This window comes from Argentina silus (genome assembly GCF_951799395.1).
Source record: "Argentina silus genome assembly, chromosome: 5".
Lineage (NCBI taxonomy): Eukaryota > Metazoa > Chordata > Actinopteri > Argentiniformes > Argentinidae > Argentina > Argentina silus.
The window spans coordinates 3,516,794-3,542,097 of NC_139659.1; the positions used below are offsets into that span (position 1 = coordinate 3,516,794).

A 25,304-nucleotide genomic window follows, 5' to 3' on the forward strand; every position below is an offset into this window, starting at 1 on the left:
CGAATATCGGCAAAGATCTGCTTTCCAGAGCGGGCGGTGCTGAATGTCGCGATATTTCGCTACGGCCGCTTCAGCTTCCTCTTCCTGGGGTCGGCGCGTGTGCTGCTTGATCTGCTCGCTAGTCTAGGGTTTTTTTTGGTGTGTTGCCGAGAGCTGCAGTCGTAGGGATGATGATGATGGCGGAGCTGGTACAGGGACAGGCCTCGGTGGCTCAGCCTGGAACGAAATCAGATGGCTTCGCTGACGCTTTGCACCGGGCCCGACAGGTAACACATTCCAACGAAGAGAAACCGATAGATTGCAGACGAGAAACGGGCAAGACCATTCCGCATGGTGGAGGAGTGCACTTTTTTTCTTTTTTTTTAAGCAGCGTACCCCTATACTACCACCCCCCCCTCCTCTCCTCTCTTACTCGCAAAAATCACACTGCTACTGTATGCACAGCTATAGCTAACGTTAGCCACACAAGGTTCAAGTGCTAAGACTGCATGGCTGTGCGTGGAGATTATGAGAATGCGGGCCAAAAGACGCCCAATAAACATTCAAAATTAGAAGCAAATTAATTAGGCAAAGCGTGATTGGTGTGATTAGATAATGCCTTGCATGATACTGAAGTGAGAGTAACTTTAAAAACACGACATAAGCAACAAACTGCAACCTGTTGTAAAGCCACAGAAGTTGAAGCTAGTTAGCAGTAGCTCAGGTCTTCCCAGCACTAGCACGACCAGCTAGTCTGACTGTGGCCTAGTTCCGTGGTGAAGCCAGATATCAGCTGATTGATTTCAGCCACGCGTTGTCAAAAGTTAGCTAGCTGGTACAGGCGGCAGTTTTGTGCGTTGAGTTGATTTGCAGCCTGGTTTAATTGCGCTAGAAAATTTGACAGCATGTCAATGAATTTGAGAATACAGTAGTAACGCTGTCGGCTACTCTGCTAGCTTGCTGCTAATCTCACTGGCTAGCCATCGGGTGGAGTAGTCTGCCATCGACTAGCCTAGCTTGCTAGCTGGTAATCTTGCTAGCTGGTTAAACAAGTTAATAAGCCTCCTAAAATGCACGATGAAGTTATCTCGCCCAAGGTAGCAAGCTAGCCCACTAGAAGCAACGTCAACAGCTAATGGCAGATTTAGGAAACCACATGGTTTCATGGAAAATGTGCTCTCAAAATGGACTTTTCTTGTTTGCAATTACAGGATATACTATAGCTAATCCCACTGATGAACAATGTACCTACTTGCTAGTGCCTACCAGTAAGGTCAACTAAACACACTATGATAATTTAGCAAGTATTTGATTTAGTCTTGGCATGAGTGGCAATTAGGTAACTAGGAAGCAAGTCAAGCTAACCAAGTATTCGTGCCCCTTCAAAATGATCAGTCATTGCTAAGCTATTGTAGGTCTTGTAATGCTCGAAATTAAAGTGGAGCTTTTAAGTGTCCTATCTGCAACAGTATGTGTAGGGAATTCTACTAGTACTATATACGTCTGTAGGATAATTTATTTTATAATCACAAGACACTTTCACTCACTCTGTAAATCACAGATACCTTGTGAGAATGACGCCATTTGAAACAGAACTAGAATTGCATAGCAATGTAACCAAGTTGCTAAACAGCTTCTGTGTTACTTTCTTGAGGTGTGTGATCTGATTTATAACCCCCCCCCACCCCCCGACTCCCACAGAGCTTAAACACACCTGCTCTCATCTTGTCATGGCTCCATGGTCCGGAGACTAGGAAAACAATGAGCTCAACTCCCTGGCCGCACATTATAAAAGATAATGGCAACTGTTGGAGTTGGTAGCAGACACAATCGTAGTCAGATGCATTTAATGTGTTCTCCACGATGGGCAAGACACATTCCTTGAAATGAGCCCTGAGATGAGCATATGGCACTAAGCACCAGGGGAGGCTGGTGGAGGTAGAAATCCGAGGATGGGCTCATTGCAATTAATAGAATACGGAATGCTATCAAACACGCTCCTCATTCCATTCCATGCATTACAATTCCAAGCATTACATCTTCCTGATTTTTTTCTTTCTCCACCAGCCTCTCCTGATTAGCACATGCCTGGCTGGACTGGTGTCTCTTTCTTCATGCCTTTGAGTCGTCGCCACCCGGCTTCCTCCCCACTCTCTTAGCTGTGTGCTTGCCCCCAGTAGTTGGGAACACACGTGTGTGTGTGTGAGTGTGGCCTTGTACCCAAGCAACACGCTACTAGTGGGTGGTTTTAGATCATACCAGAGTTGTACTCAGCTGTCCCTCCAGCCTCCCCCGTGGGTCCTCCTAGGGGAACTTGTGCCGGAAAACAGGGATAAGGACAGCCACGCCGTTCACGCTTTTAGCTTTTATCAACTCCACCGGGGGGGGGGGGTGGATAGGACTGGGCCCGTGGCCAGAGTGACTGGCCCTTTTACTGCCCGACTCCTGAATGGGATCCCAAGATATCAAAACACAGTTCCTACGTGCTACACCCAAGGAGCACTTGAGCCCAGAATAGCCTGCCGGAGTTGTATTTTCTGACTACTGGGAGGCGGTGTTAAGAGGTCGTAAATATCTGTATGGAAGGGTGCTGTGACTTAGCAGTGCTGACTCTCTGTGGCGTCTCCCTGTGGGGCTAGTTGTTGGTGCTGGAGTTGTGTAATCTGTCTGGATGAGCACTGTAGGCCCTACTTCACGCTTGGTCCTTCATTCAAGTGCACATACAAGTACTTGTGAAGTTTATCAGCTCCATATTTACAACGTAAACACAGAGTTGACTCCCTACTTGTCTACAAATCCCTCCTCTTCTCCAGTGTGAATGAGACGTGTTGGCAAGCATCTCAAATCCACTGTTTATTTTCATGGAGGAGTCGAAGCCCGCTACGGTCACAAACAACAAGATGTGAACGCATATACCTTTATCAGGACGAGCTGCAGAAAGTGAATGACGTGTTTTGAGAATTTTTCTGTCACTTTTGTGTCTCTCTGATGCTACTGTTTTTTCTTTCCTTGATGAGCATCAGGAACATTCCTGTTCCTCTACAGCAGGCTATCCTCTGGCGTCCGTCCCCCGTAACAAGCGCCTGGTTGTCTTGGGAGCAACTGGAGCTAGCGTGTTTACCTTGTTCTGTACTAGGCCCGAGCCCTATCCTTTCCCTGGGTGGTTGATTTATCGGTGTGCAGCACTTGCATTGCTGGCATACCACCCTCGACATTCCCGAGAAAGAAGGTTTAGCTCCAGGGAAGAGGTGGAGCCCTCTCCCCTGTCTCTCTCTCTCAGCCCCCTCTGTGGACCCCCCCCTCCCCACCCTCAGCTCAGCCCGGGATCAGGAGCCATGTTGGAAAGCTTGTTTTCTTTTTTCGTTTCTTTTTTTTCTTTCCCTCGCTCCCTACCCTCCCGATCTCCCACCCCTCTCTCTTTCCCCGCCGCCTCTGAAGTAGAGGAAGGCTGACGGAGGTGATGGAGGCCCTTAATTGTGAGCCTCTAATTTGGAGACATTGTATTTTCATATTGCGAAATGACTTCAATTTCCAGCCCGGCAGAGATCTCCAATTGAGTGTAATTTTGTGGAACTCTATACTTTTCAATGGCGAGAGGTGCCAGGAGTGGCGGGGAGGGGAGAAGCGCGCCGCGGCGCCTTTGTGCAGCGTTTGTCTAGGTTTGAATGCCAGTCTCTCTGGGGGGACGCCGGGAGCTAAGTGGACTTGGCAAGTGGCTAATTTAGTGTGAGGTGTTTGTAGGTAGTTTTATTTCAAATGCGCATCATGTGTGACGTTGGTTACATTATGCGTTTCTGCTGTTCTCCCCTTCAAATGTGTTCATCTGTAGGAGAGAGAGGGAGGGGGAGAGGGAGAAAGGGGGAGAAAGTAGGCACCTTTTTTTCTTTTCTTTTTTTTGTGAAGACCGTAATAAGAGAGCGCTCAAACATACCTGGTTAAATAAAGGTTTCATAAAAGATGATGTAATAATAATACCGTTTAATAACAGTGTTATAACTGTTATAGGCCAACCGTTATAACCATTGTAATATTTAGTAAAAAGTAGCATAAAATAAAAATCGCACACTTAAATGATCACGACCGACCTCGGATATAAATCTCGATTTTGTCGAGTTTTCTGCAAATTGGAACAACATTTACTCCTTCGGGTTCGTTCTCACCAAAGGGATGCAGTATTGTAAGAATTATGTTTCTGTCCAGCATATTCACTCATCCACTCTCTCTCTCTCTCTCTCTCTCTCCCCCCTCTTCTCTCGTCAGATTGCGGCTAAGATGGGAAGTGACCAGATGCCCCACATGAACAACTCTTCTCCCGTGGTCGACCCCTCTCTCTACGGCTACGGAGGCCAGAAGCGCTCGATGGACGATGGAGGTAACCCTGCGGCCACAACGCCGTCACCAACCAGGGAACTTCACACTTGGAACCTTTTCAGAGTTTCCCCACTGAGAGTGTGTCAGAATAAACCATTTAGGAAGCTCCACGACTTAAATGTTTAATTTTAACTCGAAGTTTAGAGCTTCCTATGCCTGCCAGCAGCTCTAGCTCACATTTTCTCTCCCTCAACCCTCACACGCCACCACACAGGTGGGCCACCTCTATTACAAAACAATCCTGCTGCTTAACATAAGCTCCAACACTTATCCCCCTTACCGTAGAGCACGGCTTCTCTAAATAGCTCTGTGCTGTCCAAGATAGACCTCTGCACCTGACTGTGCTCGCTCTCTCTGTCTCTGTGTGTACGTGCACGTGTGTGCGTGTGTACGTGTACGTGCACGAGAGGGAGAGTGCACTGCGAAACAATAGCTAGAAGACGGTGTTGGTTTAATGAAACCCTGCCGTCAATAGAGCCAATACTAACAGAGTTGCGTAACACGCCGGCCTCCGTCGGGCGACACGTACGCGCTGTGTTTAAGAGGCCAGCAGCAGCAGCACAGCTCAGTGACCTTTATGTGGCCTACTGCCCTGTGACAGGCAGACAGGCAGACAGACAGACAGACAGGCAGGCAGACATCCCTGTTCAAGAGAGCCGTAATGGCAGACAGAGACACACACAGACATCCCTGGTCAAGAGAGCTGTAATGGCAGACAGTGCTAAATAATAGTAGGTCCTCGTTGACAATCTTTGTGTCCATTCTATGTCACGTATTTCTGCAAGGTGTAGCGTGGCCTAGCAGCTATCTGATTAGCATGTGGAGCGTACGGGAGCTTTGAATAGCAGGGCTGGGATAACTGACATCTTTGTGCTGATAGTTTGACAGTTTGCATGTGTGCAGGAGGCAATGCTGGTAGTAGGGAGTGTAGCAAGGAGCAGTTAGGATGTTCTGTCCCTTTTTTTGTTTTCTTTTTCTTTTTTTCTTTTTTTTTTTTTAAATCAGATTTTTTTTTTTTCTGATTTGTATCATGGCCTTTGTGTGTCTGAAGCCTTCATCTACAGCTACAACAGTTGGCCAAGAATATGTGTCCTACCTCAAGAACCCAGTATCCAAGTTATTATTGAATAAGAGTGTGTGTGTGTGTGTGTCCGTCCTCAGCAGACAGAGACTGGTCAGAGCCCTCTCCTCACTCCCTCTCAGTGTTATTTCAGGGTAGGATTACTCTCTGCACCACAAAGTAAATTAACTGTTCAGGTCAGAACGGGAGGAGAGATCCCATGTCACTTAGAGGCCCGCTGAGGGGATTTCACATCTTAACCCAGGCCTTCCTCTGGCCTGCAGCGCTAGGCCAACTCAACAAGATGGGGGTCAGTTCCATTTCTATTCAGGAAGTAACTGAAATTCCAATTCAGAATTCCTTATTTGAAAATCCTAGAGGAAATTTTGAATTGCAATTTGTAGTTTTCACTGAATTGACTGACCTGAAATGGACCCCCCAGAGCTGCGGGACTGCCGCAAACAAACAGACACACAATGATTGATTGATCGACACACATTTCTTCGGAAACCAAAAGCAGCAGCAGCAGAAGCAGGTTACATACCAGGCTGTCAAGGAATAGAACAAGTCTTAGAGCTGCGCAGCCCGCAAGTGGAACAGGATGTGGTCAAAGTCTGCCCAGTAGAAAAAGGGAACCGTGTGCTGCGCCCGTATGTAGACGCGGTGTGAACTCTGTCTGTGGAGTTGCTGATTGAGTCATTTTGAGAGTTGTTGTGCAGAATGAATTACTTAATCTGCAGCTCTTTCTTTAAATCACGGTTGCCTTTTGGGTTTTTGGCACTGTGTATTTGAACAAATTACAGGAAGGAGAAAAAAAACGCAGTCTGTAACGGGACTGTTAACTGAATTCTATTGTTACGAAGATCGAGGCCAACGTCATTTAGTTTTACTGTTATTGTTGCACTCGTTAACAACTGTTGTAAGAACAAACACCTTTGATCCCTGGGTGTTAAGTTAGTGTTGACGTCCCGTCCCAGGTCTTAAAGCAGAATCGGTCCTGAGTCAGAACTAAGGGACTTCAGCAGTTGTTGAAACACGGGGGCTGAGGCCACTTCATGGAAAAAAGCCTTGGTGTGGGAAATCTCCTCCTCCCAGCAGCGCAGGACTCTGTTAAAGACAGAACCACACAGGGCCGTTGGCTGAACCTTAATTTAGGCCTTACTCGGGACCTACTCCAGCCCCTACAGTTCTAGTAGTAACTAGACTGGGTCTTACTCGGGACCTACTCCAGCCCCTCCAGTTCTAGTAGTAACTAGACTGGGTCTTACTCGGGACCTACTCCAGCCCCTCCAGTTCTAGTAGTAACTAGACTGGGTCTTACTCGGGACCTACTCCAGCCCCTCCAGTTCTAGTAGTAACTAGACTGGGTCTTACTCAGGACCTACTGGACCTACTCCAGTTCTAGTAGTAACTAGACTGGGTCTTACTCAGGACCTACTGGACCTACTCCAGTTCTAGTAGTAACTAGACTGGGTCTTACTCAGGACCTACTGGACCTACTCCAGTTCTAGTAGTTCTATTGAAGTGTTTGAAATGAGAAGAGTATTTAGGCCAGGCCTGATCTTCTAGTATTTAGACTAGGCTATGTTCTAGTATTTAGACTAGGGAATGTTCTAGTATGTGTAGACTAGAGAATGGCCTGGCCTGATCTAATAAGGGGCTGTCTGATGGTCGGGTCACAAGAGTGAGTGTGATCACTGGTGATTAGGATGCCTTTTGGCTTTGAAGTTTGAAGCGTTTGCTGTGAAAGTTTGGCGGTTTTGTTGTTTTGCAACACTCAGGTCTGCTTTGCTCTCCTTGTTTTTATCTGGCAAACTCCAAAGTAAACACATTTTCTATCTGGATTTTTCACTTGAGCCTGATGGTGTTTAGCCTGATAGTTTGTTGAAATAATAAGTGTTGGCAAAATGCATATTTAGGGCAATTTCATAACCACCAGTTAGTGGGAATGTAATGTATTGTCCCCTTATCTTGTGACAGATGTGCAGTGCTGTTTTATCTGGGAATGCATGGCTGAATAAGTAGTGTGAAATTCTCGTTGAGGTTTTGGCTGTCTGGCTTATCTCACTTTGGTTCCAACCGTTTGCCCCAAGTTTTGTTTTCTGTCATGGTTATATATCCAGAAGTATCTCTCTCGTAGTCGTGACTACGTTACGCTGTTCCACTGTATCGACCTTGCATTGTGTTAATCCCAGTGAAACATGAAGAAGAGAGACTCAAACGCTGGGCAGTGTCGTCAGTGCATGAGCTGGTGTGTCACCGTAGTCTTGATATTCATAGCCCTTTCTGTTCCAGTTCTGTACCTCCATGAATGCGTTTCCAGCATCAACATGTGTACGAGCTGCCGTCAGACGGAGTGAACCCTGTTAGACATCAGTCATGTTGTTTCAGTCTGCGGCCACGTATCGTTCAGTGAACCGTCCAGACCCCTGCTTAATGCTACCTGTCAAAATGCAAGTCTGCACCGATAACCAGTGATCCGTCTGTGACTGCTGCACTCAACGCCCACCTGTCCTCGCTCTCACACACACACACACACACACACACACACATCTCATTTCCATAGCAGTGCACTCCCCTGCTGTGGGTCAGACACTGACACAGGATTGGCAGAGCCGTCTCCATCTGTTTCCGTCCCATTCACTCCCAGTCATTCCTCTCCATTGTGCAGCTCCAGTGCATTTCATTTGAACAGTATTCAGTTCTCAGTGACTCAAGTTGATCGATCTGTCCATCCATCCATCTATCACACAGACTGTGAATTGTCACATCCTCCCATCCCCTCCCTTATTCCCAAAGTATTTGATGTATTTCATATGATTCCATTTTACAATGATTCAACTGTATTTATCGCATGTTAATGGTTTCAACCTCTTTCTCCTCTCCTCTCTCCCCTTCCTCCCCCTCCTCCCTCTCTCCCCTTCCTCCTCCTCCTCCCTCTCTCCCCTTCCTCCTCCTCCCTCCCTCCCCTTCCTCCTCCTCCCTCTCTCCCCTTCCTCCTCCTCCTCCCCTTCCTCCCCCTCCTCCCTCTCTCCCCTTCCTCCTCCTCCTCCCTTCCTCCTCCTCCTCCTCCCTCTCTCCCCTTCCTCCCCTTCCTCCCTCTCTCCCCTTCCTCCTCCTCCTCCCTCTCTCCCCTCCCTCCCCTTCCTCCCCCTCTCTTCTCTCTTGTCGTTCCAGTAGGTAACCAGCTGGGAGGGATGGTACATCAAAGGTAAGGCTTGTCTGCTACGCTCCTCACTCACATTACTGTTTGTATTAATTATCTACCGTGTGTAGATATCAATTAACATGAGACCAATTAGCCCCCCCCCCCCCCCCACTCCAATCCTCCCCTATCCTGTTCCTTTTTTTAAGTTCATAACAAGTAAAGTCATGAAGTTCCAACATGTCTCGGACCCCCCCCCCCCCCCCCCTCTCTTTCTAGCACGCCCCTCTCTTCCACCTCTATGCTCTCTGTCACAGACAGGTTCTTCTTGTCACCAAACTTGGCATGGAGTTCACCGTTTTTTATAAATGAAACTGAAACTGAAATGATTGGTTCGCTTTCAGCTCCGCCTAAGAACACAGGACTGATTTAGCTCTCTCATGAGTTAGTGCTAGGATTGTGGAAGGGCAACCCGTTTGGGGGTTTGATCCTCTCTTCAGAAGGCTAGAGAGAAGTCACATATCAACTTCTCTGTGCCAGGCCAGTCATTCATTTTCTCTCTCTCTCTTGTCTTTCAGGGCTATAATGACAGAAGACTTCAAAGTGCCTGATAAGATGGTTGGATTCAGTAAGTCTACCTTTTGGCCTGTCCACTCACTCCGAGTGATCGACTCAAACTTCGGTTTGTCGTTTGAGTCAATCGCTAGAATTGTTCCAACATGTCAATCGCTAGAATTGACTCAAACTTGCGGTCTTTGCTTGAAGGCCATAAAAGTCACAAATTGACCTTTTCAATTGCTCTCTCTCTCTCTCTCTCGTTCTCTCGTTCTCTCTCATTATCTCTCTCTCGTTCTTTCTTTCACTCTCTTGTTCTGTTTCTCTTGTTCTCTCCTCCTCCCTCCCTCCCTCCCTGTGTGTCATCAGTCATTGGCAGAGGTGGAGAGCAGATCACTAGAATTCAGTTGGAGTCTGGCTGCAAGATCCAGATCGCTGCAGGTGAGTGATCACGTTCCTACAGACATTCTGGGCTGTTCTGCTGCCAAACTCATGTTGGGACTTGAGGTGGTGGTAGCGGTGGTTTGTGAGGCCCAGAACAGCTCCAAACCCGGGGGGGGTGGGGTTGGGAGGCACAATCAGATTCCCTGCTTAACAGGTTCACACGGTTACATAAACCCTTAAGCCCTTGTCAAACCCTGTTGGTTCAATATGACTTGAATGACTACGTCAACCATTGACAGTTTAGTGTCACCAATGTGTTGCAACCTGTCTTCAGTAAGTGTTTCACTGATGATGGTAGCATTAATTTGCCTGGTGTGTGTGTGCATGCGCACGTGCTTGTACGTATGTACGTACGTGTGTGTGTGTGTGTGTGTCACTCCCCATGACTGTCTCTGGAAGTGCTGTCTCTGACCTTTGTGTGTGTGTCTCTCTCATCTATCTGTGTTGTGTTGTAACAGACAGCGCAGGAATGATGGACAGGCCCTGCACCCTGACTGGAAGCCCAGAGAACATTGAGTAAGTCTCATTCATTCTGTCACCTTCTCACAGAGGAAGAATTCACTCTCTCAATGTTCAGTACAAGTGCTCTGTAGCCAAGCCTCTGCCACCTTCTTAGTATTGTAGCAGGGGGAGGCTGGTGGAGGTAGAAATCAGAGGATGGGCTCATTGTAATGCCTCCCCCCCCTCACACACACACAGGCAGGCCAAGCGGCTGCTGAGTCAGATCGTGGACCGGTGTCGGAATGGGCCGGGCTTCCACAGTGAGATGGACGGGAACAGCGCCATCCAGGAGATCCTCATCCCTGCCAGCAAAGTGGGCCTGGTCATCGGCAAGGGGGGGGACACCATCAAACAACTGCAGGTGTGTCTGAGTGCTCCAGAGACGTGTGTGTGTGTGTGTGTGTGTGTGTGTGTGCTCTAGAGACGTGTGTGTATGTGTGCTATAGTCATGCGTGTATCTTTTTTTTGTGTGTGTGTGGTGTTTACATCAGATGAAATGACACTGATTATACCTTCCCCATATGACTCTACTCATGACTTCTCTACGATTGATGACTTCCTGGTATTATTGTGTTTTTCAGCCATAGCACTTCCTGTCTGATCTGTGCGGAAGTATATGTTGATGTGTGTGTTGGTCCTGTGTTTATACCATGTGTGTGTCCTGCAGGAGAGAACCGGTGTGAAGATGATCATGATCCAGGATGGCCCCATGCCCACCGGAGCTGACAAACCTCTGAGAATCACTGGGGACCCCTACAAAGTCCAGGTCAGTGCCTCTCTCTCACCTCCCCTCACCACGGCCAGAGGCCTGTCTCACACCTCCCCTCACCACGGCCAGAGGCCTCACACCTCCCGAGGCCTGTCTCACACCTCCCCTCACCACGGCCAGAGGCCTCTCTCACCTCCCCTCACCACGGCCAGAGGCCTGTCTCTCACCTCCCCTCACCACGGCCAGAGGCCTGTCTCTCACCTCCCCTCACCACGGCCAGAGGTCTGTCTCTCACCTCCCCTCACCACGGCCAGAGGCCTGTCTCTCACCTCCCCTCACCACGGCCAGAGGTCTGTCTCTCACCTCCCCTCACCACGGCCAGAGGCCTGTCTCTCACCTCCCCTCACCACGGCCAGAGGTCTGTCTCACACCTCCCCTCACCACGGCCAGAGGCCTGTCTCTCACCTCCCCTCACCACGGCCAGAGGTCTGTCTCACACCTCCCCTCACCACGGCCAGAGGCCTGTCTCACACCTCCCCTCACCACGGCCAGAGGCCTGTCTCTCACCTCCCCTCACCACGGCCAGAGGCCTGTCTCTCACCTCCCCTCACCACGGCCAGAGGTCTGTCTCACACCTCCCCTCACCACGGCCAGAGGCCTGTCTCACACCTCCCCTCACCACGGCCAGAGGCCTGTCTCTCACCTCCCCTCACCACGGCCAGAGGCCTGTCTCTCACCTCCCCTCACCACGGCCAGAGGCCTGTCTCACACCTCCCCTCACCACGGCCAGAGGCCTGTCTCTCACCTCCCCTCACCACGGCCAGAGGCCTGTCTCTCACCTCCCCTCACCACGGCCAGAGGCCTGTCTCTCACCTCCCCTCACCACGGCCAGAGGCCTGTCTCTCACCTCCCCTCACCACGGCCAGAGGCCTGTCTCTCACCTCCCCTCACCACGGCCTCAGTTGGTGCATCAGAACTTTTTGTAGGCCGTAAGAAAGGAGGGGGGGGGGGGGGTGTAAAGGCATGATATTTTTATTGAAGTATAAGAACATAAGTTACCAAACTTCTCCTCCTGTGTTGGGTAACTCTTGAGGTCCCTCGACCTAATTGGATAAATCCGCTTTGCTTTCGGTGCGCCTGCATTGCTGGTACCATGGACAGAGTACATTACAGCTGCTTGTTCTGGTGCCGCTCGGGCAATTTAACGTTTTTGATTGAGGACCTCTTGGTTGAAAAATGTGATTTGTTTTTCTTGATTTGTTTTATAATGTTGTAATTTTGTATGATGTATGGTTGTAAATGGTGTGTATACAGGGCTCCCTTGTTAAAGAGACCTTGGGTCTCAATGTGACACTCCCTGCCAAAAATAAGTAAGGTTCAGTAAATTAAAAAAAAAAGAATTATAATGTGCTGGGTGCATTACTCATGTTCATGCATTACTGCCAGGCCACCACGTCATCATACCTGGATTAGATAATGTGTTACACTGTGGAAGTATTAAACCCTGCACTCTTGACGTGTGGGTGTGTGTGTGTTCTCTCTACAGCAAGCACGAGAGCTGGTGGTGGAGATCATCCGTGACAAGGACCAGGGGGACTTCAGGGCTGGCGGCAGGGGTGTTGGCGGGGGGGACTTTGGGTCCAGACTGGGGGGCAGCAGCCTGGATGTAAGGACACTGATCTCTCCTAGAACCAGGGGAGGCTGGTGGAGGTAGAAATGGGAGTACAGGCTCATTGGAATGAGGAATGGTACCTAACACACATTTGATTCCATTACAACGAGCCCGTCCTCCCATTTCTACCTCCAGCAGCCTCCCCTGCCTAGCACCAATATCCAGTGAGACTGGATGAAGTTAACCACCATTTTGAATTGATGCTCTCTTGTGCGTTCTACCTCCATATGTCTCTGTAGTAACGCCTAAAGCCCTCTGCTCCCTTCACTCCAGGTTGCTGTCCCCAGGTTTGCTGTAGGCATCGTCATCGGCAGGAACGGGGAGATGATCAAGAAGATCCAGAACGATGCCGGGGTCAGGATCCAGTTCAAACCAGGTGAGAGGGTTAGGGCCAGGTGGGGTCAGGGCCCAGTTCAAACCAGGTGAGAGGGTTAGGGCCAGGTGGGGTCAGGATCCAGTTCAAACCAGGTGAGGGTAAGTTCACCAGTTGATTATGTCTCTGGACTTCAAACCTCAGATAAGCTCCTTTACTGTGTCTAGCAGTTAGAGTATTGACGGCAGAATAACTGAGGTTGGTTGCGCTTTGTCAGGGTGTTGATCCACCCTAGGGCCCAGAATTTGACTGTCATTTCACATAATCAGGAAGGACTCTGGTGTGGCACTGTTGGTGTTGTGACAGTACTGACCCGTCTCCCCTCCCCTCTCTCCCCTCCAGACGACGGTATCAGCCCTGACAGGATCGCCCAGGTGATGGGCCAGCCGGACCGCTGCCAGCACGCGGTCCACCTCATCAACGAGCTGGTCCATACGGCACAGGTACAGGTACTATACTGCAGAACAACACCGAACACCGCAACACTCCGCAGAACCCTACAGAACAATTCACCACACCACAGAACAGAACCGCAACACACAACAGAACCCTACAGAACACTGCAACACACAACAAAACCATACAGAACACCACAACACACCACAGAACTGCAACACACAACAGAACCCTACAGAACACCGCAACACACCGCAGAACCCTACAGAACAACTCACCACACCGCACAACAGAACCGCAACACACAACAGAACCCTACAGAACACTGCAACACACAACAGAACACCGCTACACACAACAGAACCCTACAGAACAACTCCCCACACCACAGAACAGAACCGCAACACACAACAGAACCCTACAGAACACCGCAACACACGACATCAAGACACTACTGACCCATTACAGACCCCCACTAGAACTGAACAGATCAGGACATTTCCTCATTGCATGCTTAAACATTCTTGCACACCTGGCTCTAAGACGTCCTGCTGCTCCTTTTCAGCCATCTAGGGAGCCAAATTAGAATTTAAACAATTCTGCAGTTTAGTTGTACCTTTTTTCACTATGCATTAAGAAAGCCCATATTCAGCCATACAACAGCCATTAAAGGTGCATCTCTATCCACAAGGCCTTTATTCCCACCCTGCATTAGAATTTCTCCAGTAAGCCCTGCTGTCACCTTATGCCCATGCAGCCGACCCATGCCCAGTCCCTGATTGGGTGGCTCCCAGACAGAGCCAGCCTGGCGCCCCGTCAGCCCGCCCTGGACCCCCTGGCCCTGTGGCTGGGTGGGGGTGACCTCCTCAGACAGGTGTACACACAGGTAAAACCTCACATGTGTACACTGGTAACAGGGTCCAGGGTCTCAGGGAAAAGCCACTGTCACCTGACTATCACTGTCCCCGGACACTGGGAAAAGGATACTGGTGATGTCATGATTGTGATGTCACTGTTTCAGACCCTGGAGCACAGAGGGTCCCCACAGGGTGGAGCACAGAGGGTCCCCACAGGGTGGAGCACAGAGGGTCCCCACAGGGTGGAGCACAGAGGGCCCCCACAGGGTGGAGCACTTGGGCTCACAGTCTCAGACTCTCATACATGTCTCATACAGGACCATAGTCTCAGTCCCTCTCTCTCTCTACATATATATATATCTCTCGGTCCTTACTGGTAAGCCTGTAGAGTCAACATGACTGTTGAAATTGTTTAGCTAGCAGTGCATTGTTCCTTTCCATTTTAATCTATTTCCATTTGTCTATTTTATTTGTTTCGAACATTTTTATGCGAGTAACATTTTTGATGGCAGTTTATTATACTTCACACACGTCTACACTGGTGTGGTGCTAGGTGAACGCGTCTGAGGTGGAATAGTGGACAAATGAGTCGTTTCTAATTTAAAGGGGGACTCTGGGATATGACGTTGTAGCAAAAAGGGAGCGGGGGGGGGGGGGGGGGGGGGGGTGCTGTCAGGGACTTAGCAACAGACTAGAGGACAGACTGTTGCGGCAGAGCGCACGCTGAGCGACTCCGGTAGAATTAAAACATCTTTGGTTCTCATCCAGGCAGCTGTTTGCTAGTTTTCTGAGAAATTTTAAAAAAGAAAAAAGGAAAGAAGAAAGTTGAAGGGCAGTGAAACGGGTGGACGCTCTCCTTCACTCTTGTTCGCTACAATATATTTGAAGAAAGTCGCTCTGTTCTCACGGCCGTGACGTCATATCCCAGCGCCCTTTTAATGTTGAAAACATGAGTTCTCTAAAGCTGAAGAGCTCCTTTAGAGCTGTAATGGTGTGTGTGTATGTATGTATGTATACATGTATGTGTGTGTGTCTGAGCCTTCTTGCCAGTTCTCAAGCCCCTTGTCACTCCTCTAGTCCTCTCCCCCTCAGGAACGGGATGGCTTCGGGGGTCCGGTGGGTCCGAGAGGCCGGGGCAGAGGCCGCGGGGACTGGAACATGGGCGCGCCCGGTGGACTGCAGGAGGTCACCTACACGATACCCGCAGACAAGTGTGGCCTGGTGATCGGGAAAGGTGAGCCAACAGATTTAGCGTTTTTATTTTTTTTTATTATTTTTTTTATGGTGACTTAGCTTCTTTACCCCATACATATACCAGATGGATTTGATGAGTTTGAACAACCAAGTGTGCCATGTTAAATGGAGTGTATTACTTCTATGTTTATGTAGATATTCATTGTTTTATACAGAAGCACTGTGTCCGTAATAATTTAGCCTTCAGGACAACAGAGTTTATATTAACCGATAACACAATTCATTCAAAGTCATTGTTTTGATGCGTTACTGGCCTGTCATTTGTCCATTAATTGAGGTGAGGATGCCAGTAAATGATTCAGAAGCGTTAGTTTAGGGACAGATGGGCGCTGTATTGTCGTGAGGGGTTCACCACCTGCAAAACAGCCTTTTCAGGGAGGTAAAAACAGTGACGCCTGGTGTCCTCTCCCCTGGTCAGCTGTTTCTTCCTTGACCAACGGTCTTCTCCGTAAAAAGGAAAACACACTTAATCAAGGAAATGATAATTCCCCAAAGTACATCATCACCAGTCTATTAGTTTTGCTTTTCCTCAATCAATTGTCATTTTTGTTTAATTTTCCCCTAATAAGTGAAAATTGAGTGAGAGGAGCATATGGAGGGGAGGGGGGGGCAGACCCCTCCCACCAGACCCATGCATACAATACAGCACAAGTGGCATTCTGTCCCTTCCCTTAAGGACTTAATGACGTGTATAATGCATGTAATGTGACATTAATTGTTCCAGGTAGACAATAGCGGCCCTCCATCACGTGGAATGTTGCCTGGCGTCTAATGAGAGCCTTTCAGACCGATGGAGTGGAGTCAGGGAATGAAAGAGAAGAATTAGCTTATTGGCTATTCATGCTCACTCCATTGCCAGCTATTTAAAAGTCATTGACCATTGCGGTCGGAGTTTGCTCCTCTGTGTGTGTGTGTGTGTCTCTCTCGGTGTGTGTGTGTGTGTGTGTGTGGTGGTGGGCGTGGTAAGATGGGGCCTCTTACCTATGATAAAAACACGGCAATAGAAATGTCAAGTGGCTTTTGTGGCTTTTCTGGGGAGGTGGCGGGGGGGGGGTGCAGGCAAAGGGAAACAAATGAACCTAGGCGGTGCCCCCCCCCCCCCCCTCTCCTTACATTAGCATATGAACTGTGGCCAATATGGTGGAGATGGTGGTGGGTCTGGGTGCTGTCAGCTCGCTTTAAAGGGTGTGGTGATTAATATCTTTACGATGCTGTATGCAGCCGGTTGCCCCACAGCTTTGACCCCTCCATGTGGGCACACACGGCGTGCTGAGGCCTCAGCCACCCACCGGTCCTCTGCCCCCCCCCCCCCCCCCTTTTTTTTTTTTAAGATTCCCTGCTCCAAAATGTAGATTTAGATGTTTTGGTTATGGGACTTAATGGAAGTGTTTGGTTGTAGTTGTAGGTTTCGATCCAGTCGGCATGGTAGGGGGGGGGTCATGCATGTAGCTGTGAAGGGATCCGCGCGTTTGTTTTTAGATGAGTAGTTTGACATGGTATGTTTTGTGTTTTAAGAGTTTTCTTAGTTTCACCCGTTTTGCCTTCTGTTTTAATGACGTTTTTAGGATGAGCTGCGATTGAGCTTTTTTTTCCTGTAGACTTCTCTCTCTCACCCGGTTCTTAGCACTTGGTCCGTATTCCTATATCGCTGGCTTACCAGTCGGGGGTCATCGTCCACACACACACAAATCCCTCTCCAGTTGCACTTTTGTATGCCCCCCCCCCCCTACCACCCTCTTTCTCCAGCTCACTAAACCAGTCTCATTAATAAAGCCCATATTATGTGGCCCCACCGCTGCCCAGTCCATGAAATGAATAGTTTGGCTCTTCATTCCTCTCTGCTGTCTGACTGCAGGGACCTCATAATGGCTTCATTAAGGCAGAAGTTTAATTTGGTTGACAATGGGTTAATGGCCCATGGGTAGTCTATTGGCAGCGGGAGGAGGACGAGAGGGTTTGATGAGCGTTCTCAGTGCCGGGGTCGGCCGGGGTCACCCCGGGTGTCAGCTACCAGTGAACAAATGTGTAATTGATGTTGGGACAGGCCCCGGTGTCGCCTCTGGTAGCCCCCCACCCACCCCCCCGGCTCTTTTCACTGGGCTGGGAGAAGTGGGGTGGGGGTCCAATACCCCCCCCCCCCCCCCCCCCCCCCCCCCCTCCTCTACTCACCACACAGCACAACATGGAGCCGAGAGTGAAAGGGGTAAAAGGAGAGACAAACGATATCCGAGGAAGAGGATACGCTTTAATTTTCTCCTGTGTTCTCCTGTGGCCATCTTTCCTTTCCCCCCGCTGGTTTAATTGCTCTCCCCACACATCAGGGACACTGGTGTCTTGATTCGGCGATGTTTGGGGTGGGGGGGGGGGGGGGGGAGGTTGTCCTTTGTCTCTGATTAGCACGGATGTTGAGAGAGAATAGGGGAGAAGATGTAGGAGACATGGCGTGAGGCCTCGCTCTCTAAAGGTGGCTCCACCACGACCAGAGGACTCTGTTGGGGTTGAGCTGGTGAAGTTTCTCCTGGAACTTTATTTTTCTAGTTACGTCTTAATAACGTCAGGTCAGAAGTGAGTCAGATGGTCCTACCAAGCCTATGAGAGACTGTTGCTTTCTCCCATCCCTGTCCTGTCAGATCAACAGAGGTGTCCAGAGCATAGTTTGCTCAGGAGGTGTTCGAGACGGGGCCCACAGTGGTATTGACCAGTTGAGGCTGGTGGAGGTAGAAATCGGATCATTGTAATGCAGGAATGTAAAATGGTACCTGTCAGATGCCATTTCCTATTCCATTCCATACATTACACCTGAGCTCGTCCTCCAGTTTCTACCTCCACCAGCCTCCCCTGGTTTTGACAGAGAAAGAGGGAACATGAATAGAGGAAGTCCTGTGACTTAGGGTTAGGGTTAAAAAAATAATAATAATATGTATATCATTTTTCACTTGTTCATCCGTTTGCGACCGGTCATGACCTGCTGTTGTGATGTCACCGTCTCGTCCCAGGTGGAGAGACCATCAAGAACATCAACCAGCAGTCAGGGGCCCACGTGGAGCTGCAGAGGAACCCCCCGCCCAACACCGACCCCAACGTGCGCATCTTCTCCATCCGGGGTACCCCCCAACAGATGGAGATGGCCCGCCAGCTGATCGATGAGAAGATTGGAGTAGGTGGTCCCAATCGCCCCCGTCCCACCAGTCCCGTAGAATAAGTATTGTCTGGGCTGATATTCATGAGGGCACATGTCAATGAGGGGGGGTTGTGTGGGGGGGGGGGGACTAGATCTTGTGGCCCCTGCCGTAGACCAGTTGTGTCACAAGGGGTTAAACATGAAGAATCCATCAAATGGGCTTAATGGAGTGAGTCAGCGTCCGGCTCTCACCTTTGACCTTCTCCTGGTCGCTCATTTAACCACAAGTGTGGTCTCTCTCTCTCTCTCTCCCTCTCTCTCTGTTTCTCTTTCTTTCTTTCTTTCTCTCCCTCCCCCTCCTTCTCTCTCCTTCTCCCTCTTTCCTTCTTCCCCTCCTCTCCCCCTCTGTCTCTCTCTCTCTCTCTCTCTCTCTCTCTCTCCCTCTCTAGGCCTCAGGAATGGGGGGTAACAGCAGTTTTGGTCTGAACCCCTTCACCCAAGGACAAGCCACCCCTCACCAGAAGTAAGCAGCGTTAATGGGAACCTCACCATCTTCCCACAATGTCCTTTCATGTCAACCGTTCCTGCAGGCATCTCCTTCTGGTTACTTTGACCAACATATGAATGAAAACAGTACAACATTAACATGTCATAAAAAATAGTTTTTTTATTTATTTTTTTAACTTATGCTCTTTCATAAAGATACTGATAATTGATTGCATTTTATATAGCATCATTCTAGACACCATAAGTGCTCACAAGGGGGGGGAGAACTAAAGTGTAGCAGCCATCCGTTTAACGTCTGTGTGTGTGTGTGTTTGCAGTGGCCCCCAGACGTTCATGGCCGGAGGATGGGGAACCACATACCAGACCTGGCCCCAGGGCCAGCAGGACCCCAGTAAGTTTGTACCTGCTTCTCAAACCAACATGGCCACCGTCACTTTGACATCCTCTAAGATGGACGCCCAACCTTCACCGGTGCTAGAGAGAGTGATCCAGTCATGAAGAAAAAGCCCTGCACACTGAATACGCTGTTCTCTCCCAAGTGCTTTATTCCACCCCAAAAAACGTTGGGCCAACAGGTTGCCAGGTTGAATCAAAGTCATAGGGACAGTCCCCAACGGGAGGGACGGACGGAGGGAGGGAGGAACAGGACCCGCCCCTTAACAATAATGATCTAACTGAAGCAGAAAATGTTTTTTCGTACTTCACCGAGTTGTTTCGCCAACTGCTTATCCAGCTGAACACATTCAGAACACAATGAAATGGAGAGATGATTCGCGACGTGTTCAGGCTGCCGCAGGCTTTGAATCTCACACTGCTGCACTGCTTTTGAATTCAACCAGGTGACACCTGGGTCGTTTACACATTACACTACACACCTCACCTCCCAGACGCGGCCTGAGCCTCGTCCCCGTTCTAAGAGGGGGAAACATGGAGAGAAACCTGCAGTTTAGTGGTTGGTTACGTTTATGGGTAAAGAAACAAAGAAAGAGTTACTGCTACTTGGAGCGGGAGGTAGAGATGAGGAGGTGGGGGGGGGGGGGTGAAGGTTACGTCAGCTACAACACACACACCACATCTACGAGACATGTCTGTCTACACTGAACCCTCTCTTTCACACCACATCTACGAGACATGTCTGTCCACACTGAACCCTCTCTTTCACACGACCGGGCTGAGCCGAGCTGACGTATGCAAGACTCGCTTGTTAAATAAGCACCTCTTCGACAACCAACTCTCTCTCTCTCTCTCTCTCTCTGCCCCTGGCTTGCCAGTCGTCGTCCCCTGGGAATGTCCTCATGAATCCACCAATAACCTTGTGCCTTGGATACATACATACACCTATTCACCGGGACCCCCCCCCCCAATGCTCCGGTCCGCCCATCTGTTTCAGTGAATGTACGCAGTAAATCTGATCTGCAATGACTTTAAAATTAAGAGCTGGATCAATGACCTCATTGAAAGCGGGTAGAATATGGCAGAACTTTAAGGGTCTCTTGCTTTGTGTTTTAGTGACGCATCTCACACTCTTAACTGTGTTTGTGCCTGTGTGCAGGTCAGCAGAGCCAAGCCCAGAGCTCTGGCCCTGACTACAGCAAAGCATGGGAGGAGTACTACAAGAAACAGAGTAAGCCTGAGAAACCCATGAACCCCCCCCCCCCCCAGCGGTCCTCTGTCCCGGTCCTGGTGAGACGCACTACCTCTGGCTTTTAGTGCTCCGCTCCTCCAGCGGTGAGATCAGGTCAGCCCGGCGTGGTGACAGTAGGAGGCGGCTCTCCAGGACCGGGATTGAGTATCACTGCCATAAACCATGTCGTCGTCCCCCCCCCCCAAATCACCATCACCATCATCCCAGGGTTCTCCCCAAAGAATGGATGAGGGGTTGCTGTGTCAACTCCCCCCCCCCCCCCCCCCCCCCCCCCCCAACCCTAACCCTAATGATGGAGTAAAGTATCTTTGACGACATCGTTGTTAAAAGCGTTGTCATGTTCCTCCAGTGTTTTTAACTGTATTTTGGACATGGGAGTTGGTTTTGATAAAGCAATCCAGAGCCACCTTGTTCAAAAAGTCCTGGGGAGAACCCTGCATCCTATTGGCTAATCGATTGACCTTTTTGAGTGCATTACATCAGAGACCCATGCTCTCTATTCCTTCCTGACAACAAGCACACACATTGAGGCAACAAACTGAGCTTTTATTGATTATAGTGTTTTCAGTGATGAGGCGTTACAAATGTCCCTCTGGAGAAAATAAAGTTAATGTTTTCTATCTCATTTAGAAACACCAACGAGACTCCTAATGCCTTCTCCTCATAACTCTTCTCACCCTCTGTCTCCCCCCTCCCCCCCCCCCCAGGTCAGGCAGCAGGCCCGGGCTCCCAGCAGAGCTCCCCTCCTGACTACAGTGCTGCCTGGGTGGAATATTACAGACAGCAGGGGGCGTACTATGGCCAGAGCGCACAGCAGACACAGGCCCAGGGCCTTCAGGTGAGACACCCAGCCATACAACCACACACAGGCCCTTCAGGTGGGACACCCAGACATACAACCACACACAGGCCCTTCAGGTGGGACACCCAGACATACACCCACACACAGGCCCTTCAGGTGGGACACCCAGACATACACCCACACACAGGCCCTTCAGGTGGGACACCCAGACATACAACCACACACAGGCCCTTCAGGTGAGACACCCAGGCATACACCCACACACAGGCCCTTCGGGGGAGACACCCAGGCATACACCCACACACAGGCCCTTCGGGGGAGACACCCAGGCATACACCCACACACAGGCCCTTCAGGGGAGACACCCAGGCATTCACCCACACACAGGCCCTTCAGGGGAGACACCCAGCCATCACACTCTTACTCTGATTCCCATAGCGACCCCCCCCCCCCCCCCCCCCCATCAAATCAAATGCTTTATTTGCCATACAATCAGATTGTTAGGAATGTGTTATTTATTGCACCCCCCCACACACAACACAACACACACACAACACAACACACACATGCACAGGGAGATCGTAGTTCAGCGCCACTGGAGTTAAGTGCCTTCCTCAAGGGCACCATGGCAATGGTAGACAGTCACCTGCTCACATCTGGCTCCTCCCAGTCTCCTGTCTGTCAGGGGAAGAGAAAATGAGGTCATGTTCTTCCCAGTCATCTCTGTTCAGTGAGGGGAAAAAGGCCTCGTTCATGCTATGGGCACTGATTCAAAAGCAAATGAAATGGGATGACCACGACCGACTGTAGGTGTAAATCTGGTCTGGCGTGGTTAATCTCCATGCGCTGAATGATTTGGTTGTTGGCTGACGTGAACCCTGTCTCCGCAGGATCATTAGAGAGGAGGAGGACGCCCTTTAGTTGAAGATTTTTGAATCACTGAGAGGATGAAAACAAACCTTTTGTAACAGAGGTTTCTAGATTTGCAACGCCTTGAAGACTTTTACTTTTTTCTTAGTGAGAAACACTAGCTGTAGAATGACTTATACAATTTAAAAAAAGAATATTTCTAAATCAGGACATTTAATTGTTACTAAATACTTGTGTACACCATTATTTTGAATGGACAATTTCCGGGATCCCTTTTGGACTTATGAGAGAGCTGTTCTGTTTTCTATATTTTCCTTTTTGATTCAAATTATACCGCCAAAACGAACCCCGGAGTTGTAACATTTCAGCAAACGCAATATAATCTATTTTTTCTAGTTCTGTTGCAATAAAATCGTAATTATGGGCTTAGCAGTCTTGAATACATTTTTGTTTTGTTTTGTCATAAGATGTTTTAAGAATGTGTAAAAAATGTTTTTTTTCTTTTCCTTTTACATAAAGCATTTTAATTCAGTGAGATGAAACTGTGATGTTTTGTTACAGGAAAATGTATTCTTTTTGTTACAAAATACAAGGAGTGTTGTTGGCAAATGGCAGTCAATTCCTAATTTAATTCCTGTTGTGCTTTGTATTCTGTTTTTCATTGTCATTTTATTGTACTCTGGTTTAAAAAAGGTGCAATATCTTATTTCATTTTTGAAACAAAGATGGGTTCTCTAATATTTTGACAGACGTTTAACTTGTAGTTCTTAGATTTATTTTTTTTAGGCATATGAAAATGTAATGGATAATTTTTTATTACAATGATCTGATATGGGAAAAGGGGGATGTTGCATATTGTGAGTTTTTTGCCTTTGCTATCTTGTAAAACTATGTATGTATGCTCAGATACTTGACTAAATACTTTATTTAAAAATATATATATAATTAAATCAAAGAAGTTTTTTTCATGGAGTCATTATCGCAGGAAAACTGTCCCTGTTTTTCTGTTCTGTTTTCATACTGAAAATGTTCAAAGATCGTGAATGTGTAATTTGAAATTTGATGTTGCATCTTGCTATGGACAAAAATGAGAAATGATAGGTTTTTATGTATGTTCTGTACCTGAAGCATTCAAGACTGCTAAGCCTCTGGATTATTCTACCTGTGTAATGATTAATTGTAGTTTTTTATATTCTAAGTATTACGATCAAAATTGTCTTATTTGGTACCTCCCAGTTTCCCTGGCGCCCCATCCAGTACACACTGTGGACTTGTGTACAGTCCAATGCTAATAACTTTTTAATTCATTATTTTTCTTTCTACTTTGTGTGATCTAATATATGTATGATTGATTAGTTATGAAATGAATCTAGTATTAACTTCATTGCTTAATGAAAAGGGATATTATAATTTCAAAATGTTTAATTTTAGTGTTTTTTTCCTCGTGTACAGGTAACCGTGTATTAAAAAACGTCAAAAGACTACCCTTATTGTGTTCTGTTAAAATCATTTACTTTCTTGCCTTTTATAGTTTGGTTTTCTCTTGTCACATTCGCCTTTCATATGTTAATCTGATTATTCAGAGCTTTATTGTAAGACTAAAAAGTATATTTTATATGTCGAGTACATATAATTTTTATAAACAGGAAATATATATTTTCTGTAGCGCATTACTTCCATGAATTCAAATACGTTTTCTGCAAGCCTCTCTTGTGGTCGAAGTATAATATTTTTTTTTATTTAGGTGCAACACGTGATTGTTTCCCTCCCATTTGTCCCCGTTGTTTTTCTATATGAAGCTCATATTATTAGCATGACACACACCCCTAGAGCTGGGAATCACCTAAATGTCTGCCTAAATATCTGTTCAGCTCTATCCATGTGTGCAGTCACATGTCGTGTAGGATTGCGTGGTCGGGTGTAAAACATGCAGGATCAGATGATTGGGATGTGTTTTGATGGGATTGCTCAATTGAGTGGACAGGCGATGATGGGCTTCGAAGCTGTGAGGTCTGTTGGTATTGAAACAGCAGTTTGACAGACGTGAGTCCATCACTTGAACAGCCATTTGCCTGTGTGGTGGTGGTGATCAGCATCAACAGCAGGCCGGCCATTAATCCACTATGAACCACCAAGTCCCGCTAATTGAATACTGAGAGTGGAGAGGCCAGAAACCATAAAGTCATGAGGATAATGGCCCTCTAAGTGGGATTTTAAATACAGATGAGAGTCATGTTATGTTGTAGTCTCAAAGGTGGTCATAAACTGAGATGGAGGAGAGGGAGTGCGGTTGAGGTCCTCTGAAAATGCATCTCGACTCTTTGTGTTCGAGCGAAGTGTAAGTAGGCTGATGTCATGAGGTAGAATTCTCTAGCTCTCTCACCGAATTGTGCACTCGTTCATGGTTTTAGAAGCGTTAAACTGGTGTAAGAAATATGGTAAAAATTCCCCCTCTCTCGCCAAGGCTTACACCACTCCTATGCATTTTAAAACGATGACAGGGAGTCAGCACGTTGAAACTGGAGACGAGAAATGCCCTGGAATAGAATATTCTTTTGGCTCACAATTCTAACATCCTGCAGCAAAGGCGCTCATTTTGGAGTTCCTCCTCGATCCTGACCCTGTATTGAAGCCTATATGTGCCAAAGATAGACAGCTTTATGTTCTGTAGTTGCTCTGCTTTGGTACAGGAGAGAATAATACCTTCTATCTGATTCATATTAGAAAGCGGTATTTTAGTAGTCAAAGAAAAATCACTACTGTTTACAAAGCATCGACAATATACTGTCCATCTGTTTCTCTCTATACTGTATTTGTGGATGCTCAAAATAGTTGATTTCATAATTACAGTAATTCTCTGCTCTCGCGGTTGTGCTCTTCTCTCATTGTCCCCCTCCCTTGTGGAACCTGTCCAGGTCCCTATCCCTGTCCCTGTCCCTGTCCCAATGTTATTGAGCATCTTTGTCATCTCACATCTTTGCTCTCCACAGGGGGGGGGGCTCCTGCCCAGCACGGCCTCTGCGCTGCCCCCCGTCCCACCTCC

General features: G+C 48.2%; 1 protein-coding gene across 7 annotated transcripts; it reads left to right on the forward strand.

The window, feature by feature from the left end:
• Positions 1 to 100: 100 nt before the first annotated feature.
• fubp3 (far upstream element (FUSE) binding protein 3) lies at positions 101 to 23,745 on the forward strand. 7 transcript variants are annotated; one of them, XM_083670247.1, is made up of 18 exons: positions 101 to 266; positions 4,240 to 4,351; positions 8,588 to 8,621; positions 9,134 to 9,183; positions 9,480 to 9,551; positions 10,013 to 10,070; positions 10,254 to 10,416; positions 10,723 to 10,821; positions 12,311 to 12,430; positions 12,710 to 12,812; positions 13,152 to 13,258; positions 15,140 to 15,296; positions 18,313 to 18,473; positions 18,887 to 18,960; positions 19,262 to 19,335; positions 20,497 to 20,568; positions 21,297 to 21,427; positions 22,282 to 23,745. In XM_083670247.1, exons 1-18 carry the CDS (start codon positions 168 to 170, stop codon positions 22,288 to 22,290), a joined length of 1,695 nt encoding a protein of 564 aa, XP_083526373.1. In that variant the 5' UTR covers positions 101 to 167; the 3' UTR covers positions 22,291 to 23,745. The 7 variants fall into 7 exon arrangements, with proteins under 7 accessions (XP_083526373.1, XP_083526369.1, XP_083526371.1 ...); XM_083670243.1 differs by having other exon boundaries at positions 22,291 to 23,745; XM_083670245.1 differs by having other exon boundaries at positions 15,155 to 15,296; positions 22,291 to 23,745.
• The last annotated feature ends 1,559 nt before the right edge of the window (positions 23,746 to 25,304 follow it).